The 19,986-nt window shown below is 41.5% G+C and overlaps 1 protein-coding gene across 7 annotated transcripts in view; it reads left to right on the top strand.

Moving 5' to 3' along the window:
• LOC124430313 (glutamate receptor 1) overlaps positions 1-19,986 on the top strand; it is a 130,367-nt gene that overhangs the window by 73,377 nt on the left and 37,004 nt on the right. For 6 of the 7 annotated variants that reach the window (XM_046976671.1, XM_046976672.1, XM_046976675.1 and 3 more), the window contains 3 exons: positions 1,730-1,882; positions 18,384-18,511; positions 19,606-19,735. In XM_046976671.1, the coding sequence (XP_046832627.1) occupies positions 1,730-1,882; positions 18,384-18,511; positions 19,606-19,735 (411 nt within the window). The remainder of the gene's footprint in view (positions 1-1,729; positions 1,883-18,383; positions 18,512-19,605; positions 19,736-19,986) is intronic. The other variant, XM_046976673.1, reaches the window with a different exon arrangement.

Genomic DNA, 19,986 nt, shown 5'->3' with positions numbered 1-19,986 from the left:
TCTCTCTCTTTTACTTTTGTTTCGACGTATCGCGCTTAGCAAGCGTTTAGATCGAAAGGATCGAGAGAACATTAGAGATCGCTCGGATTCCATCTCGTTATTCGAGGAATTTTAATAGAGCACGTTTGATTGTGCCGTTGGCATATAGAACGCTCGAGGGTGGTGTAAATTGCATGATCAATTGAGACAGACGAACAGACAGAGGGAGCGCGCGAGAGAGAGAGAGAGAGAGAGAGAGAGAGTTCTTCAATCGTGAATTTATCTTTGGCAAAAGTCTTAAAATACATCATTTTGAAAAATCGAAAGTTGGATCCTGCATTATGCAGAGAGAAAAAACTTTTACTCTACGGTTGATTGTGAAAATTTCGAACAGTTTAAGAGATTTTTCGATAAAGTTGATTTTATTTATCGTGTACTTGATGAATCAAGTGGACCGTTTGCAACTGATAATCTGTCGATCGCATGCGCAGCCATTGTTTCAAGGACTTGTAGGACGATATAATTTCGATATATTGATAATATCGTAAGGCATAGGCTGTACTTCAAGTTCTAAAAATAATCATCGTTGTATCCTCGCTCGATACTTTTATAACGCTTTATTACGCCTCAAACTCGTTTTGCTATCTTACCGTTTTTGTCTTATTCTATACCGATTTTCATCTCATTCTCAAAATAATCCGAAACGACGGTACATTCTGCAAAAGCATCTGCGGCTTTTGAATCTAATTTCAAGTTGGTTTTTGTTTTTCGTTTTCAAATTCGCTTTATTGTTCAGGAACGAAAATAGTTAAAATTCTTTATTAGACGTGCGTACCTCTTTCGTCTGCGAGACTTTGCCCATTGAAATAAAATTGAAGGAAAATTGAGACGGAGAGAAGAGAAGGAAAAGGAAGCTATAGTAGTCGAGAGAATAGGGCAATAATATCGCATAACGTTTGAGAATGAATATTTTCGTCGGCAGCGCGGAAATTTCTCTCCGTTGGCTCTAACAGGCAACGTTTTTCCAAGAAAAACAAATAGAGGAAGAATGAGGATAAAGGTCTTCGCTGGAGAACGTGTCCGGCGTTTGCAACTTTGAAAATCGTTATGAAAGTAATTTCGCAACTTTTATCATGTGAATTGGATTCGGCCTATTAAAAAATCAGCACTTCTTATTCGATCATTGTTCGGCAATAATTCAGCTATGGAGTATCTAAAATGATGAATATACATCGGTTTATACGTAGGCGTGTAGATCGAAGAAATAAAACAAAGTTAGGTCAGCGCGTACATAGGATAAATGTAGGATAAAAGCATCTTGGGGGCTTATGCGTATCTAACGCGATTGCCGTTACGAAGCTTGATATCGGTACGCATTAGTACCCAACTATTAACGTCGAATGGCTCGATCGTAATTACAGCAGGCTCGTGCGGCATCGGTGATCGAGCAGACGTCGGACTGCATAGGTACATCGTATGTAGGGCTATCGGTAAACGGAGCGATATAACTGGACATCCGATACACACCAAACGCTGACCCGAATCATCATACTCGATTGATTTCACGATTCGACGTCTGTTATCCGACGTGACAGTACGCGATGCGTCGTCTTAATCGCGTTCTTTCATTATTTTCGTTTGTCCTCATCGTTACGTGCCAACCTGATCGTATTTATCCGAGCACTACGTATCGAAATGGAACGTCTATATATATACATTTATTAAGGTTATATTGTACTTTTGCTTGCAGGTGCCATTTTCGAACAGGGTACGGACGAGATCCAGTCTGCCTTCAGGTTCGCCATGTTCAACCACAACAAGAACACAACCATTCGAAAGTTTGAGCTACAAGCTTTCGTTGACGTTATTAACACAGCGGACGCCTATAAACTTTCCCGTCTGAGTGAGTAAAAAGAATTTTACGTGATCCCAACGGAGCAAAACGGAGCTTTTTGTACGAAGTGAAAATGACAGCGTATACCTACGATTAGGAAGATAATAAAGGTCTGATCCAGTATGTTATCTTGAAATTACTCGCAGATTCAGGGATGGATTGCATCTGCAACGTTTGCAACGTTGCGGTCGTTCGACGATAGTAATCTCTCTCTCTCTCTCTCTCTCTCTCTCTATTTTCTTTTTTCTTTTTTTAATCGAAAAAAAGAACGAAACACGGTCTTCGTCTTTGTTCAGCACGAGCGAGGTCTATACAAGGAAGACTCATTTTTGCGTCTCATCGCGCACTGTGAAAATCGATTTCAGAGCGTTTTGTTCCCGATATCAGGTAGGAAGAACCCGAGGGAATGTCAGAAATGCGCCAATGGCCGAGTTATCAACAATAGCCGAGACGCGACGGTACGTGCCGGAAAGAGGGCTTCGACGCACAGAGGACTATTGAGTCCTCCACGAATCTGTCCATTGCGAAATAACCAATGTTTCCTTCTATTTACCTCTAACGGAGATTCGTATCTTTGCGTCCTTTTTCTTTTCTCCACACCTACGTGAGTAGGTATACGAGACGTAACGCGGAGACGGGAAAGAAATGGAAACGGAAAAAGTCCTTTGCAAATTAATAATAAATTGGTACGCGGCCAATGCATCTCGTTATAGTGCCAAACGTGATCGATATGAAACTTTGATCGTATCCGTCAACATTCCGCTAAATAATACCCAAAAAATAAAAAAAGTTTGTCGTCGTATGAATCATATATATTACTTGTAATAAAATATCGATTAAAGTCGTACCTTTGACGGTATTGATCATAGTAACGCTTTAAAATTCATACGTGAAACAACATTGGCGAGTATTCGTTGAATAACCATTGGAGAAAATAAAAGCGTTGTCAAGGGCATTATCCTTTTCGTAATCGTTTATTGGAAGAATAATCTTTCGAGAGAATATAGCATTAACGAAGGCATGCATTTATCATCGTAAAGCTAAAAATAAAAGATAAAACGGATCGATACGAATTCTTTATTGAGAAAGAACATTGGCAAGAGAGACGATTGGACATTTTATTGAATTAATTTGGTACCTTTTGAAAATAGCATAATGTTGATAGAGCGAATTTATAAAACAAAATTATTCTCCATTCCGGACATATTGGTTAACGAAAGAAAAATCGGGGATAGGTTGGATATCAAGACGGAAAATAAATGGAAAGCGATTGAATATGACGAGAGCGCATCTTTATCGGTCTTCGACCCCTTCGCTTTTGCGTATACTCCTGAGGTATTCCTTCCATATAACGAGGTCGTCACGAGATTGCTTCGTTCGTTCTCTCGCCGAAGCTGATAACGTTCGCGATCGTGCACCTGTCCCTTATCTTGCGCGTCTTTTATGAATAGGCGTGAAACGTCGATAACAATTTCAACGACGCAATTCAACCCAAGGGGTTAGATATCTTTGATCTTCGACCGGTGAAATCTTTCTTTGTCTCATGTCGACGTGCATTCGGGTTTGAAAACATTTCCGACGAGTCTCAAAGTATCCTCGTTCGATCAGGAATTCGCTATAATAATCGTACCGTTCTAACTCGATCTACGTCTATTCGTTCTACTTCATTTATCATTGTTACATGGTAATTATAATCGTCTCAATCTCAAATATCTTATTGTTAGTCGGTGTTATCGATCGTGTCGAAATCGATTATATATCATTAAGGGTATTATTAGAGCGCAGTTTGCTATCAGATAGGACGATAACATCGATCGACAAGGGGTGTATTTGTAACGTTGGGCGGATCCGTAAGCGACATCCGTGAGTATTTGGGCCAAGTCCAACGGATATGGAGATCGTGGCGCGTTACGGTACTTAGCAAAGCTGCGCTAATTGTATTAATGCTAGCTGTTCCCCCCTTACAACCCTCAAAGCCAGAGGCCACTACTGTTATAATCCCATAGCTGGTCGCGTTTACTACCTGCTAAATCTATTGTCGAAACGCGCGCTGCTTAAATTGCTTTCACCGGATGCTCCAGCTAAACGATGACTGCCCTTCTCGTTGGCAACTCTCTTGGCTTTTCTCTCGCTCTAGCGCTCTATTTTATTTCTATTCTTTCATTTCTTCGGGACGATATCATAACTCATTCTTTCCAAGGAGTATTCTCCTGAATTTTCACTGACGTTCGAGTACCATTCGTTAATGCTTTCCTTTTAAACGTTTATATTATTTGTATCTCTTTTTATCTTTTATTTAACATTGTTCTTCCGCATAAAAAGTACAGAAGAAAGTAGGAGGGAGAGAGAGGGGGGAATGGGGGTGGGGGTGGGTTGGGAATGAGATAGTAGGAAAGAGAGAAAAGGGAAAGAAGATAAAAAGCCAGGAGGATATACGTATATAGAAAGATAGAGAGCGGTGGCCGCGGGGAGAGGGAGGCACGAGAATATTGTGGTAGAAGGAAGAAAAGAGAAAAGAGAGCGAAGAGCCGAGTTAGAAAAAGGATGGTGGAAGGACGAAGGACGAGGACGATGACTGGCGCTGCGAAAAGCGACGACTATGTAGAGGGTAGCGTGGAAAGGGTATTCAGGGGAGAAAAAAGCTGGAAATACCCTCGGGAGCCCTCGGCAGATTTATGCCGGCCCTGGCTGGCTGGATGGCGTGCTGGCAACCTGGCACCTCATATACATTCCTTCTCTCTCTCTCTCTCTCTCTCTCTCTCTCTCTCTCTCTCTCTCTCTCTCTCTCTCTCTCTTGCAGTTTCCAGACGTCGAGATTTCTGGTACTGGCCAGAGAAAGTTACCGCATAGCCATAGGATCCCCTACAGGATATTATACGATATGCACCGAAAGTTGATAGATGACTATTACGTTCCGTTAAGACGAGCGTACCACTTTCCGTGGATATAGCATCTTTGATGTGATTTTTCAGCGGGGGAAAAAAACTACTTCTTTCCAAAGAGCCAAACAAGAATTATAGAACGTTCTAATATATCTCGCGCTCGAAAATAGACTCGATAATAGAGGAAAGAAATGAAAATAGATAATAGAGAAAAAGACGAGGATAGTAGGCGTATCGTGACTCGGGGACGTTGCGTACATTTTTAAAGAAAATATCTCTGGATGGAGAAACTATGAGCCGTAGTCGTTACGCTTTCGATTTAAAACTTTCGAATTAGATTGCAAGTCGCCGTAGTTCTTTTCTTTCTTAAAAGTTCACAAGCTACCTCTTTGCTTTCGAGAAAACGCGAGGGAAAAAGAGAAAAAAAGTGTGAGAGAGGGAGAGAGATTTCAGGCTCAAGCGTCAGAACGAAAAGATAATTAGATTCGATTGGTTTTTCTCCCGATTTATTGTTAATCGTAATATCGTTCCGAGAAACTCTCTCGCACAGGTACTCGTCTCTTCCTCTTTTTCGCTACAAATATCTTACCGTGCAATCGCGATGAAACGTAGACGCGAATAAACAGATAGATAGTATCGATGCTCCAAGAATGCCAATATTACTTCAATTGCGATATAACAGGAGTATGGAGAGAGAGAGAGAGAGAGAGGATTAGATGAAACACGAGAATACGTATTTTACGTTCCATAGAAACGTAGATACCATCGAGATGTTAAAGATCGATCATTGTATTTCCTCGCGATATCGTTCCTGATACTTTATAAAGCCTATATGCATTTATACGCACACGATTTTCCGCGATACAATATAATCGTTTACTTAAACATTGCGCCCTCGTATTTCCTATTCCTTTTTTCCCTCCCACTTGCCCACACATTTTCGACATCTCCCGTGGGAGTATCGAGGTGGTCGAAGGTAGGTATTACCCGAGAGGGATTTGGATAAACTATGGATAGACCGTAAAATTGGCGAGCGATCGTCACGTAAATCGTTCGAGAAAAGAGAGAGAGAGAGAGAGAGAGAGAGAGAGAGTAGATCATAGAGACTCGTTGCGGTCTCTAGAACCGATCGATACTTAAATATGCATTTATCTCTCTTTCTCTCTTTAAAGCACTCTCAAAGGAACAGAACGGACCTATCCATCGCAGAAATTCAAAGTTGTACCTTGCCTTGCGATCGATACGAAGTTGAGCTGAACATCGAGCTTACGACTCTCAAAGTTCGATTATTGATTCTCAATAATCAACCTTCTTTCTTCATTTGTTTTTAGAGCATAATCGGTAACGTCAACGAATCGAATATTTCTCTATTTCTTTTTTGCTCCCTCTCACTTTCTTGCGCTTTTCTAGGGAGGCCAATTTTTTATCGCTCGCAAACTTTCTTAATTTGTACCAAGTCTGTGACGGACTAATTAATATTGATGATTGAAGAGTGCTCACCTTGTTCGGTGATCAATTTTCATCGGCATTAATAAACGGAGCTTTTCGTGAGAAAAGAAGAGTCGGCCATGTCGAAGCTTTCGTCTCGGGGGAACGTCGACGAAGCTTGGAATAGGTACCCAAAGCAAAGTTAAAGCTAGCTCGCTTTAAAAAGCGAGAGTCCAATCGCTCCTGTAAAGCTATCGATAAGGGCGTGCCTCTCGCTTTTAAAACGGTTAATTACGTTAAGTGAGTCCAATCATTTCGTCCGCTTCACGAAGAAAATAGGGCTAGTGCAAAGTCGAGCTAAATCGATAATATCCTATTAACAAAGTATACCTTTTTACCGTTCCCTTCGATCTGGAATGAGCATTAATCTGTGATGGCGTTTTAAATGGATTAAAAAAAGAGGTTCTCCTGAAGAGCGAAACTCGCGATTACTTGCATTAATTATCGCTTGTATAAAAATGGAAGAGAGAAATGTCTATATATTTATATGTCTATATATATATTATGCATTTACGTAGGTATATATTTATATATCACATTAATCCAAAGATTTAGAGGATATTAATCTCCATTGAAGACTCGATATTAATCCGTACACGACGAAGCAGACAGGTTATTAAGAATATCGTGTAGGAAGGATATTATCTTCTGTCCGAACTTCCATCCAGTTACTAAAGTCCGCGGAAAGTTTACCTTTGCTCTTTCGAAAGGCATCGAGCTGGGCTTCCGAGAATAAAGGCTCCATCTTCCGTAACTAATCACCGACAATTCGCCATCTTCCTACGTCCCGTTTGACGGCTAATTTATGACCATAACGCGATTTGAAAGTTAACGAGAGCACGTTTGTTAAACTTGTTAAAATCGATCCTCTCCTCTCCCGATTCCTTTCGTATTTTCTTCATTTCTCCGAACGTGTTTTTTTTCTTCTTCTTTTTTTTTCTTCTTCTTTTTTTTTCTTTTTCTTTTTTTTTTTTTTTTTTTCCTATTCGTATAATCCAGAATCCGTGAACGTTTCGTTATGGGTTACTTAACGAAAGTGGTTGATGCATTTTAGACGTAAAAAAAAGATGACAGTATGAGAGGCGATTCTAGTAAAGTAGTTCTTCTTTGAAATATATGCAGGTATCTAGGAACGATCTTACGTTCGGCGCGTATTAATATTTAGAACGTAATCGCATGCGTTTGATGGATAATTTCCTTACTTTTCGTTCAAAACTATAACGACAGAATTTGTTTTTATTATTAAGACCGAAGATAGAGTACCAACGATTCGTTATACCATCTATCATATGTCCTTTTTCTTCTCCTTCCTACTTCCCACGTTTTAACGTAGCTCTCGACGTTTCTCTTTTGCCTTCCACTTGGCGGCTTCGGTCCGCTTTTTACGGTCGGTCGTTAGGAGCCGGACCGCAAATGTCTCCGCATGAATTCTAATGTCCGACCAACCCCATCCCTTCGAGGAGTGCTGGTCCTTTCGCCCTTCCCGATCCTGGAGCCGCGCGTGCCTCGAGAATACTGACCTTCTACTTTCGAGCCCATCCCTTTCTTCCCCTTTCCAACAGAAATTTACGCGAACAGCGAATTCCACGGAAGTCGAGCGTTCCCCAGGAAAGACCGTTTTAGTTTTGCATTTCCATAAGATTTTCGCGCGAGCACAGGTTCAGGCTAATTTCTCGCGATAATTTACATTCCCTCTTATTCTTTTCCAACAACGAGGTTAACGGGGAGAGACGGGACAAGCTACTGTCCATGGAATGTCCGGCATAATCGTAATTAGCACCAACGCGTTCCACTCGCCGACGACGGTTTTTTGTCCTCCATCTTTGTCTTTCTCAAAGCAGATATAAAAAGAGGCGCGCAAAATCAAGCCGAGTTTCTCTCGCAAAAAGCGCAATGAGCTAGAAAATGGAGGCACAAATCGCGATCCCTTCGGAAAGACGTCGTTTCGAGCTGATCACCATCATCCTTCCGAGATCGGTAATTTACTTCGTTTCATAATCGGCTACGGAATACCCCAAATAAATCGAATATTTTTTGCTCGAATTCCATCATGAATCACATCATGAATCCGACTGAGTTTATCGTAACTTTTCTATCTCGGGATTCGAACGTTCGGATAGAAAAATAAAGAAAAAAACGTGCGACAGCCACGGGAGAGACAACTTCCTTGTCATCGTATGAGCAATTTTTCTGTCGTGCAGAAGAGCAAATCACGAGCGAACGACCGAGAGCTCATTTTTTAACGAATCTGCAAACGACCGATCGATAAAAATGACAGAATTTTATCAGAGTCACGTCCTCCTCCTTGCTCCTGCCGAACTCGAGAATCCAACTGGTCCGTCCTCTCTCTCTCTCTCTCCTCTCACTCAAATCGATTTATGTTGGAATTCTTATCGCGACGAACGGACAACTGTGCTGTGGGAAAAATTTTGGAAAAAAAGTAGTATGGCTTGTTAACGGCAAGCGCGCTTATATCTCTAGCGTTCGCTCCCGACTATACACCATCGACGTAAAATCGATGGTGCTCGTCCTCCGTTAATAATGCGATGTTCGATAAAAAAAATCGAGTGACGAGAATTTGAAAGTCGCTCGTACTTTCGATCTATTCAACAGATCCCCTTGTACATTCGAATGTTCGTTTATGGTGATTTCATACGAGACCTTCACAAAAATTTGACAAGCAACCATGATTTTTTTTCAAATAGTACCAAACTTTCCAAACTCTTTCTCATCGTCTAGAAAAATTTCGGCATACGCTATAATAGATATCATTGTGTATTATATTATAGAGATGTAATAAAATAGAGGAAAAAGTAGACCTCTTCCAAACCTTTATCCTTAACAAAATACGTTCACCTCTCTCTATTTGTATTCGTTACCGTTGATTCTAATACTCCCATTTCTCTTAGCACCTTTTATTCTCTTGTTTTTCGATAGACACGTTCTCTATCTTTCTCTCTTCTTTTCCGGCAAACTCGAATGAAGACAAACGTGATTCGAGAGTGAGAGAAAGAAACAGAAAGATGACAATAAGAACGATGCAATTCTTTGGGCTTCTACTGAACGTTCTCTGTTTAAAACGCGTTAGTACCCTCATGGAGGTTAAGTGACGTTGGCTGGTATTATGGAAATGAAGAGGAAAGCAGGGCGGGAGGGGGAAACCAAGTTGGCCACATTTACCGCGGGGCACCAGCCTGGATGGAAAGTTTTCCGCGGAAATTTGGTCTTCCTGCGCCGAGTCGCGGATACGTTGAACTTTTCGTACTACTCGAAGACACGCTTGTCGCGTCCGGAGACGCGCTTTTCGCGATAAACTCTATCTATCTTCCTCCTTCCCTAGCTCACCGTATACGCGGTCCTACGAAATAAACTTTGGCGTCTGGTGGCAGAAGATTGAGAGGGAGAGAGAGCAAGGGGGAGAAACGTATTTTATCGTTACAAGGAATTAGTACTATATACTGTGAATGCTATGTTTGGTGCTTATGCAACCACGTACGTAAAACATAGATATACCTATATCTACTCTATATGTATATTTCGGCTTTGGATTATCGTTTCGGTACAATTTCCACACTATTCGCATTCTCCGCGGGACATGGCGTAATTCACAAACCATCTACACTCCAGTAGGAACACGCTCTCTTTCGTTGAAATATCTGGAGCGGAAAGAGCTTTAGTGAATTTCGAGAAAGAGAGAGAGAGAATAACGGGAAGGGTGAGTAGAGATAGATGCTTTCTCAGGAGAGAGAGAGACAGACAGACAGACAGAGAGAGAGAGAGAGAGAGAGAGAGAGAGAGAGAGAGAGAGAGAGAGAGAGAAAGCGATGACACAGCGTCGAAAGGATGGGAAAAGGCAAAGAGTTCTTCCCATAAAATATCGCGACGTTTCTTCTTCGAAGGAAGGGGCGAAAAGGCGAGGCAATCGTGTCTTTCATTTTCTTTTGCCAGTTCGTCGAAGGTCGCGAGTTAACGATCTCGAGGGTAGACTACGACGGAAAAAAAAAAGAAACTAGTAGGATCGATCGCAAGTTTTTAAGTTTTTTTCGATTTTTCTCGAGCAAAGAAAAATTCAAGATATCGACAAGAACATCGTATTTCGCGTTTCTCGCTCGTTTCTCCAATCTCTTTTCGGCTCAAATTATAGTTCCTTTGTTATTTAAGCTCTATAATGCTAACATAATCGAATTGATTATGCAAACATTGGCAAAGTCGATATCGTTATGTATTACGTAGGTGTATATCTATACTTTTCGTTTGTGAAAATTTCAAAGATCTCTATCTTTCGTTCATTCCATCGAATGGATTTATACCTTTGATGATTTTTTCTGCAAATTTTATACCTTGTCCTTTCACCTTCCATCTATCTCTCCATCTATCTATTTCTCTCATTCGTTCCATTCCTGGTTTTGAGCCGATCGTTCGTCTGTTATCATAACGCACACGTAGAACCAGCCGATTATAAACGTTGTACATTTCCTGATAATAATAATCCCTCTATTTGACATGGAAAATCCTGTTGGTTTCAAAATCGATGCTTTCATAGCGTTGTTTCAGCTCGTTCATTCGTAATCGCTTTTCCAACACAAAAATCTCGTGGGCTATAATATACGTGCAGAGTAAGCTACGACGAGGTCACAGCGAATGCTTTATTTATTCGATTAATTCGCTACGAGCTTCACGGAAAGGACAATCTATTATTCGAAATGATCTTTCTGAGTGACGGGCGTAAAAAGAAAAAAATTGCATAAATTCTTCATCAAAGAACGACAGAATCGATAGATTTAAATTGGATCCTTTAACGCGGCATCTCGGAAGAATGGCTTTTGAAAAAGTTAACGAGGACGAAAGAAACGGTTCTAGTCGTTCCATCCATTCGTCTCCTAGGGCCGACGAAATCGTTGAAGCGCGTTCGCAGGACGGCGCTGAAAATAATCGTTCGTTATCGGAGTCCGGGTCAGTGAGGATGTGGAAAGGCGCGGCCACTAATCACGGCGTACGTGCTATAAGAATGGTCGAGGAATCGTGGTACGCGAAAGGGAAAGAGAGACAAAGAGGGAAAATCCTTTCCCCTCTATTTCACTCTTCGCTTTCTCTCCGGCAAAGTAAAAGAGGGAGCGTGGAATGGGCTTTCCAATAGGATTAACCCTCGTCCCGTTAATCCTTTTATTGGCGCGGCAAATCCTGCGACAGGTCACGTAAGAGGGTGTCTGCAGTGGAGTCGGATTCGCGAAGCCCGGTTATATCCTTTTCCGATGAGGAAAGCGAAAGAGAAGGTGATCGAACGGAGACCGATCGGAATCTAGTGCCACGCGATTTTCAAAGTACATCGAAATCATTATTAGATCTCTCGAGCTTTAATGGTTCGTTAATATGGTCTTATAACGAAGGATTCAATTCTCATATTCTCTAGATAGGATTAATTATTAAAAACGAGCTTAAAATTTAATGAATGAGAATATTTGGAATTCTCACCTTCTTCCTCTTCCTTCGCTACCTTACGTAGGATATATTCCAGAAATAAATGGAAAAATGGAAATAGAAAGGTATACGTGTTTTTTTTTTGTTTTGTTTTTTTTTCCCCCTTAATTTTCTTTCAATCTTTCAACGAGCATAATAGCTCATTTAGAAAGCGGAGTAGAATCCTTAATGATCTGGAAATGTACGTGCTACGAGCACGTAAAAAACGATCCAAGAGTCTGATTATATCCTTTCGAAGAGACTCATTTAATTTAATTCGACCTCGATCAGAAGGTTGATTTTTCTTTCTTTTCTTTTCTTTATTTTTCTCTTTTTTTTTTTCTTTTCTTTTTTTCTTCAAGTCGATTCATATTTCTTTTTGCAAGCAAATCTGACGTGCGCACGCACGCACACGTTCTTCACGACACGATGGGAGATTCACAATGAAATTTGTATCTTTTCTGCGATAAAATGTTAGGTAATACGTTCAGGAAGCACGAGGCAAGGAGATATTCTCTAAAAGGTACGAACCGTAGGCGAAATTCGAGAGCGACTGTCGTTTACTTTGCGCGCGCACGAGTGCCCTGCAAAGCTTTACTACCGGCCGCTGATGCTTTATTGCGTTATTTCGCTTTTACTAGCCAAGCGACGCAAACTCGAACGTAACGACTGCCGTTTGTATGTACATACTCATACGTATATGTCTATATGCAAGATCGATGTTTACGAGATAGCTCGCGATCGACCGTTTACATTTCCTTACTTACTTCTCTTCTTCTATTCGGAACCGATTACATCCTTTGAAGAATCTTGATGAGTATTAATATAACTGTAACCCCGTAACTGTGCTCCCTACGAATTGCTTCGAGAATATTGAACTTTTTCTTTTCGCTTTTGCTCGCTATGTTGTATGAAAAAGGAAGAAAAAGGAAAATATAAATACGAGCATGGATGCCAGACGGATGGTTTGTGTATATATGCGTCTAAAGGATATAAGAGGGTTCGTTCTGTGATCGTCGGAAGGATAGCATTAGTCCCTTTCGGGAAAGTGGCCACGTAGCGGAAGCGCAGCTTCAAAGGCGTACGTGATAAATGGAGGAACGATCGGTATGTGTGGAGGAACGATACGGGACGCGAGTAGACGGATATCGGAGGCCGCGTTACCGATATTCCTAACGATGGATCTACGTGCGTCGGATCGCCATCAAAAGAAGGGCATTCATCTCCATTTACATGAGAGTACACGTACGTCTCGTAAGTAGGATTTTCCTGTTGGCTTTACTCTTACGCTTTCTCTCTCACTCCCCCTCCATCCCTTCCTCTTTGTAAGATCCTTTGCGATAGAAGGACGTGCTCGCTGTGGATCATCGGAACACGGTTTGTGTCGTTGGACGAATAAGAAAATGCGAAGATGCTTGCCCCCCTTTTACTGACTTAAAAATCGAATTGCGATCCTAAAATACGAATGTTATTCTTCTTTTCTTTTCTTTTTTTTTTCTTTTCTTTTCTTTTCTTTTCTTTTCTTTTCTTTTCTTTTTAATATCCTCCAGCTGTAATTACAGATTGATCGTTCCATTGAAATGTTGCGGATTAACGGACGGAATGGAAAGGATTTAATTCTTATCGTAATCATTTTGCAGTATCCGAGCGAGGTCAAAAAAAGTTTTTACATACGCTACCACGAGGAAAAGAGAATCGATATAGGGTACATACTTTGTATTTTCATTTCCGGGAAAATACGCGCGTTCGTTGGCTTTTCATTTCGTGAAAGAGTAGCGTAGTCGTTTCAGGAAGTAGCCATTATTCTTTGAGAGCGATATGTGCTCCAAGCGACACGTAATAACGTCGAGGAATTTTCCGAGCATCGTCCGCGATCTTCCCGGTCGTATTCTACGTTCTTTCTCTCTCTCTCTCTCTCTCTCTCTCTCGCTCTTCGTTTCTCTTAAAGACCTTGGAAAGATCAAATTTTCTTTGCGCCTTCCCCATATTCTCCTGCTATATTCTATATATTCTCGTTCTACGTTTTATATTTTGATCGCGAAAATTTGTGGGAAATAAAAAGACGAGGAATAAATTAAATTCAAACTCGTTTCTTCGCCGAGTCGAGTACGAATTACGTAATGAATAACGATATGAAAATGGTAGTTTTTCATTGATTTAAAATATCCGAGAACAAGAATGCCTGCCTGCGAGTGACAAGATTACGATGGTAAAAGAACGACCGATGGACCATAGAAGAGGGCGTGCGTCGTTAAATGAACTGTCCCGATCTAGATCGAGCGTCTTCGCCTCTTTTCTCGAGTGGCTCCTTCGAATTTTCCATCTCCCTTTTTTTCCTTGGACGATCTCGCATCGACTAGACGTCGTCTTTTAAATAGAACATGTAAATAGAACTCGCCAAAGGCAAGCGCGCGATTAAAATGAACGCTTAAAGTTCAATCTCGCACCAATCGACGGGCATTAAGTATCAAAGATTTTAGCCTTTCGTCGTGATACTTCGTTTCATTGAAACGAGCTGTCGTAAAGTTTCGAGAGATCTCATAAATCATATGTATACATCGAACGGGACGTTTTTCGCCGACAGGTAGACGACAAAAGTTCCCCTTTCTTTCGGAATTAATTGTACCGTGATATTGAGACGGAAGATACGGCGTGTAACCGTTTTCTCGAAACAAACGACTGAAACGCTTGTATTTGGAGTTCTTGGGATTCTATCGGGAGGGACGATAAAACCTTTTGGGTCTCTTTCGCTTTTCTATCGTTTAGGTCGATTCCTCTTTTTCTTCCCTTTGCGAACGACTCTTCCTTCGACTCGCAATTTTTCTCCCTTTTTACCGTTCCATCTCTTTCCTCTTTTACTCCCTTTCTTTTCGTTTTCTCCCTTAACCTCCAAAAAAACTGGCAGTCGTCTTCCTGCAGCGTCGAAACACGATTGGTTCCGAGAGTTTGGCTCTACGTGAACCCTCTTTTCAAGTTCAATTAAAACCCGGCGACTTGTATCGATTCCTGCTACGGACTTGTCGAAATATAAAAATAAATCGATATAGCTCGATGATATCGTTCAAGGATCTTACGAGTAATGAAATTTTTGAAAGATTTTACAAATTCGCGCTGATCTTGCACATAGATACGAATAAAATCATTTTTTTTGCCTTGTGGTTTATTTGCCATAACTCGAAATTGCACGGATACACTCGTCGTCGAAATTGCATGCAAGGGGTGAAGGCTTCGTAGATCAAAGGAAAAAATAATATTTAGCTCGACGATGTCAAACATCTTTACGTGCAAACTCCCTAATGCTTTTACCCCTTTATAACACGTGTGTGTGTGCGCGCGCATGCGTGTGTGTGTGTGTGTGTGTGTGGGTATGACTTAATGACTTGGTAAAAGTCCGTGAGCAGAATAGAGACTAGAAATGAGATAATCTGTCGTTCGCAATGAACTTTGCCTATTGTGGGTTGAGCTAGAGAAGTTTCTCCTAGTCGTCGTCCTTAGTTTGAAAGGCACACATACAGAGGGTGGGGCGGGGGTAGGGGGAGAGAGTATGTGCGTATGCATGTGAGAGGACCATGAAACGACGGCACCGATAATTCTGATAAGACCACTGCTGCATGCATCGCACGCCAGCACCGATGCATATTATATACAGACATGGCGACTGTTAAAGGACAAATAGGAACATGCGTGATAGGACAAGTTTCCAAGTTAAATGGTCCATGAACGCTAGTTGGGATTAGTTGTTCTCTTCGGTCGCTAAATATAATGTAGACCACGTGCATACATAGGTAGAGATATTTTTTCCATCTCTCTTTTCATTACACTTTTTGAGGTTTAAATTGATCTGCCGTTGAAACGATCGAGCAAAGCGATACGTGTCGAGGATAATGTTTTTCGTACATTTATCAATTAGCTTGATCACTATATTGTGTATTTATCGCCGAGTTTTACTTCTTTATCTCTATCGACTCGATGGCTTCCAAAGTAATAATTTATTGGATCGAGGTAAGCGATTCATTGAAACGTCAAGATAGATGATAATTTGAACATTTTCTTATCGATTTTAAGCTTTTTTTAAAGTTTGCCATTAAGCGATCATTAATAGCGACGATATCGATTGTGAAAAAAAAAAAAGAAATGTAGTTTCACGAGAAATGAGAACTCGTAGTTATTCGCGCGATAGTTTACTTCGGTTCGTGTCATCAATCGTAAGAGATATCTTGATCCAAGGCAAGTGCTTCCGTAGGAATCGCCACATTCACTTCAGAGACTATCCTCGACCTAGTTGAAAATCCCCTAGGAGCTCTCAGTTTGGTTACATTACGGCGAGTGCTTCAAAGTTTCGGAGTAAAAAATAATTTCGTTGGCAATATTCGTGCCTTTACTTGAGAATTCTCCGGGCTATCCGACGAGTGCTTTCGTCGACGACTTTCTCCGAAGTAACGTGACGAGTCATTGAAACTTTTTTTTAACTGAGAAACATCAAAAGTTCCGCCTGTATAATCGATGAAATGGAACAATATAAACGATCGAGACTTTGCGAGAATTCTGATTATCTTTTTTCAAAATTGTATTATCTTTCTTCTTTATAGATGCGGATCCTTGCCCGTTCCTTCGAAGCTATTAAGTTTAGTCTGATTTTATAATATATAGGAACTCTGCGCATAGAGATCTAACAAATTAAGGAGAAAATAACCCTCTCTCTCTCCCTCTCTCTCTCTTTCTCTCTCCTTCTCTCAGGAAGAATCTTTTGGAACAATTACGAGTGCAAATAGTACGAGACCAAAAATGAGAATATCTTGGGGCTTCCGGGATTGCCCGGAGGAATTTGAGTAAACCGTGACGAAGGTTCGTAGAATTAATAATGACAAAAGAGGAAAGAGCGGACAGCTTTGACCAAGCTGGATCGCCTGTCTCGACTATATCTACACATACAATATATACCTAACAAACCTACGCGTAGAAACCTACTACGTAGGTACATACGTAGGTATATATGTATACGTCATGATGCCCCATTATGCTTATGAATATAAATGCACCCATGGGAATGCGCGCAATAAATGCCGGCCACTGCCCTTGCGGATCTCTGAATTCTGCTTTACTGCGCGTAATTCGGCTACACGTGCTACCACCTCTATTTCTCTCTCTCTCTCTCTCTCTTTCCTTTTTTTCTTTCTTTTTTCCATCTTCTACTCCCAAAAATGTGAAAATGAAACGACTGAATGTTTCCTTTTCTTCTCATTTTAACGCAGCAAGTCCCATATTTAAGAAAAGGGGAAAACGAAAAGAAAGGGTTTGAAGGAGTAATTAAAACAAAGTAACTTGCACGTGCTTTCAGAGATATTATGGCAACATTGATGGCAGGGCGTCATCTTTTTTGAAGGACAATAAATTATATTCCATAACCATCGTCGCGTTTATTACAAGAATAATGACGCGTATTTATCTAACCGTATCTCCGATTGCGCGCGTAAAAGTTGGCCCGTCCCGGTCGTAAAACTGGACGTATCCTCTTATTATAGTGCCCTTCTCAAACCGGTTTAGAAAGGACGAGTTCTCAGCGTCTACGGCTCTTTTTCAACAGCTTCCTTTCCGATTAACTCGCTAACTCCTGACTGATCCCTCTCGCGCCGCAGCCCACTTTTATCCTACCCATCCAACCAGGTCCCTTTTCACCTCGCAGCCAACTTCTCGCGTGTCCACCAGCTTTACTCGCTCTTGGATCATTTCCAAGGGTCTGAATCTGCTCGCACCTTCTCCATTCCGCGTATTCCAGGCTGCATACACCATTTCTACCGTCCACTTTTTTTCCTTTCTCTCTACTTCCGTCCGCCTATCTGCGCAGGCCATTTCCCTTTTTATCCGATTTGTCACACTAAATTTCTTTCATTATCGTTCGCTCCGATCGGCAAGAGCACACTTTTTCTTTTTTACCCTTCGAATTTATCAACGGTACGAACCGATTTCCCTCCCTCCTTCCCTTTCTCCTCATTTTCCGACCAAAATAAATTCTTTGCACTTTAATAAAGCTTGCTTTACTATTACGCATTTTGTAATATGTAGTATTTTTTCGAAAATGCAATTAAATTCCATCCCTTTCTTATGCTTTGTTAATATGTTCTTAAAAGGACGTCCAAGCGCCAGCATTGTGCGCGTGTCGTCTGATGCTTTTCAACGAATATTGTGTTCCATGAAAGCCAACGCGCTGTCATCGCGTGGCTCGACGCATAATGTTATACGAAATATACGTCAAATATCAACCCACCTTCCGCATACGTTCCACCCACTCTTTCTCCCTTTCCATAATTCACCAAACGATTATCGCGCGACCTATGACGCCTTCCCTCGCTTCTTTACCTTTTACGCAACGATGCATTGACTAAACGTACGAAAATTCGTTCATATCCACCTTTGATGCTCGTCCGTATTCGACGTTCATATTCAACGTCGAAATTATCGACGCGATATATTTTATATTTTATATTTTCCCGTGGCGTCGCAAATTGATTTCGTCGTCGTATGATTACTTTTCTAGAGGAACTTGTCGTTTTCTTCGTAAAATACGAGATAGACGGGAGTATCGTCTTTTGTCTTCGTTGAATGAAACCCGAACGCGTATTGCGAATATAATAGATGAGAAAGAAAGAAAACGGAGAGACTCATCTTTCCATTTCTCCTTGCAGTTTGCACTCAATTCAGCAGGGGCGTGTACTCGATACTTGGCGTCGTCAGTCCGGACTCGTTCGACACGCTTCACTCCTACAGCAACACGTTTCAGATGCCCTTCATGACGCCCTGGTTTCCTGAAAAGGTAAGGGGGTCATCTATTTTCCCGTGAATTCGAGACCAGGACTCGACGATAAATTCGAATTTAACGCGAGAATAAATATGAATTTGGCGCCTCTCTCTTTCGAAATCAATCGAAGATCGATAAACGGGGAAACTACTTTTTCGCTGTCATTTAACCAATCGGTCCGTGCCAAATGACGTTATATACCAGCGCGATTCGTCGGATAACGACGAAAAACCAAAAAAAAATTCGCAAATATCGCAAAGAGTTGTGCGGCAGCCGCGTCGAAAGATCGCCCCTCGGTTCTTCTTTGCTATCCTATTACGATCGATATTTTTGTTCGTGGTTGTATCGTAACGAACGTGAAACTGTTAACGAAGGGCAGAAAAGAGAGGCGCGCGAGCGAGGGAGATGGAACATGCTAGAACGGCGCATCCTGCACGGCAATCAGATACGCATAATAGGATCGTTCGTATAAATATATATATATATATATATGTATGTATGTATGTATGTATGTATGTATGTACGCATGTATGCATGTACATATGCATATGCGTCGACGTCGCACATATACGCATCTACGTGCGTAGATAGGCGGGCTCGTAGTAATACGCGCATATTACAATTTGAATTTCCAAATGAATTGGCCGGCCGAAATTTATCCAGCCGAATCGCGACACGTTGCATTTATCGCGCCGATATCCAATGGTTTCAGAACCGATACCGTCTCTCGCCTCGTACGCCCGTGTGAAATTTATACGCGCCTGTGAAACGTAGTCGTGTAATACATGTAAACGCATCGAACAGGTTGAATTCACATAGACGGCACATGCGGAGGAGGTATCCTAGGCGAATAAGTTTCGTTAAACGCGAGACCCGCGTTGGTGTTTTTACCGTGATGCATAGAGATACGATCACGCGCACGCGTAGTAACGAACGTCGATGCCGTTTAAATGCTAATCTCGTTGTAATGCTGATTCGACGGCTCGTTTTTTCGTTCGAATCGCTCTGCCGTTCGTTCGCCGAAAATCTACGACGAATCGATTTTCTCTGTTCTCTGATTTACGAAAAAGAAAAGAGAAAGTAATCGCAATAATTTTTCTCCTTTCCAGGTCCTCACGCCATCCTCCGGTCTCTTGGACTTTGCCATAAGCATGCGTCCGGATTACCATCGTGCCATCATCGACACGGTGCGATACTACGGATGGAAGAAAATCATCTACCTCTACGACTCCCACGACGGTGAGTCCTCGTAACCTTTGACTTTCTCGTGCGATGCATATACCCGTATACCGTGTATAGCTTATGTCGGTTCGTCTGGAACCTGTACACGTTCAAGGTGTACGTACCTGAGCGTGCACGTCACGCGTATATATATATATATATATATAGACACACACACTCGCGAAGCCCCATAGCGGTTGCAAAATTTCGAATTCTCATCTTTTTCTCCCGTTTCCCTCTCATCCCCCTCCCCCGCGCCACCACCGGTA

The sequence above is a fragment of the Vespa crabro genome, chromosome 18, assembly GCF_910589235.1.
Source record: "Vespa crabro chromosome 18, iyVesCrab1.2, whole genome shotgun sequence".
Lineage (NCBI taxonomy): Eukaryota > Metazoa > Arthropoda > Insecta > Hymenoptera > Vespidae > Vespa > Vespa crabro.
Note: the sequence above shows the minus strand (reverse complement) of the source record. Positions and strands in the feature narration are given on the sequence as shown.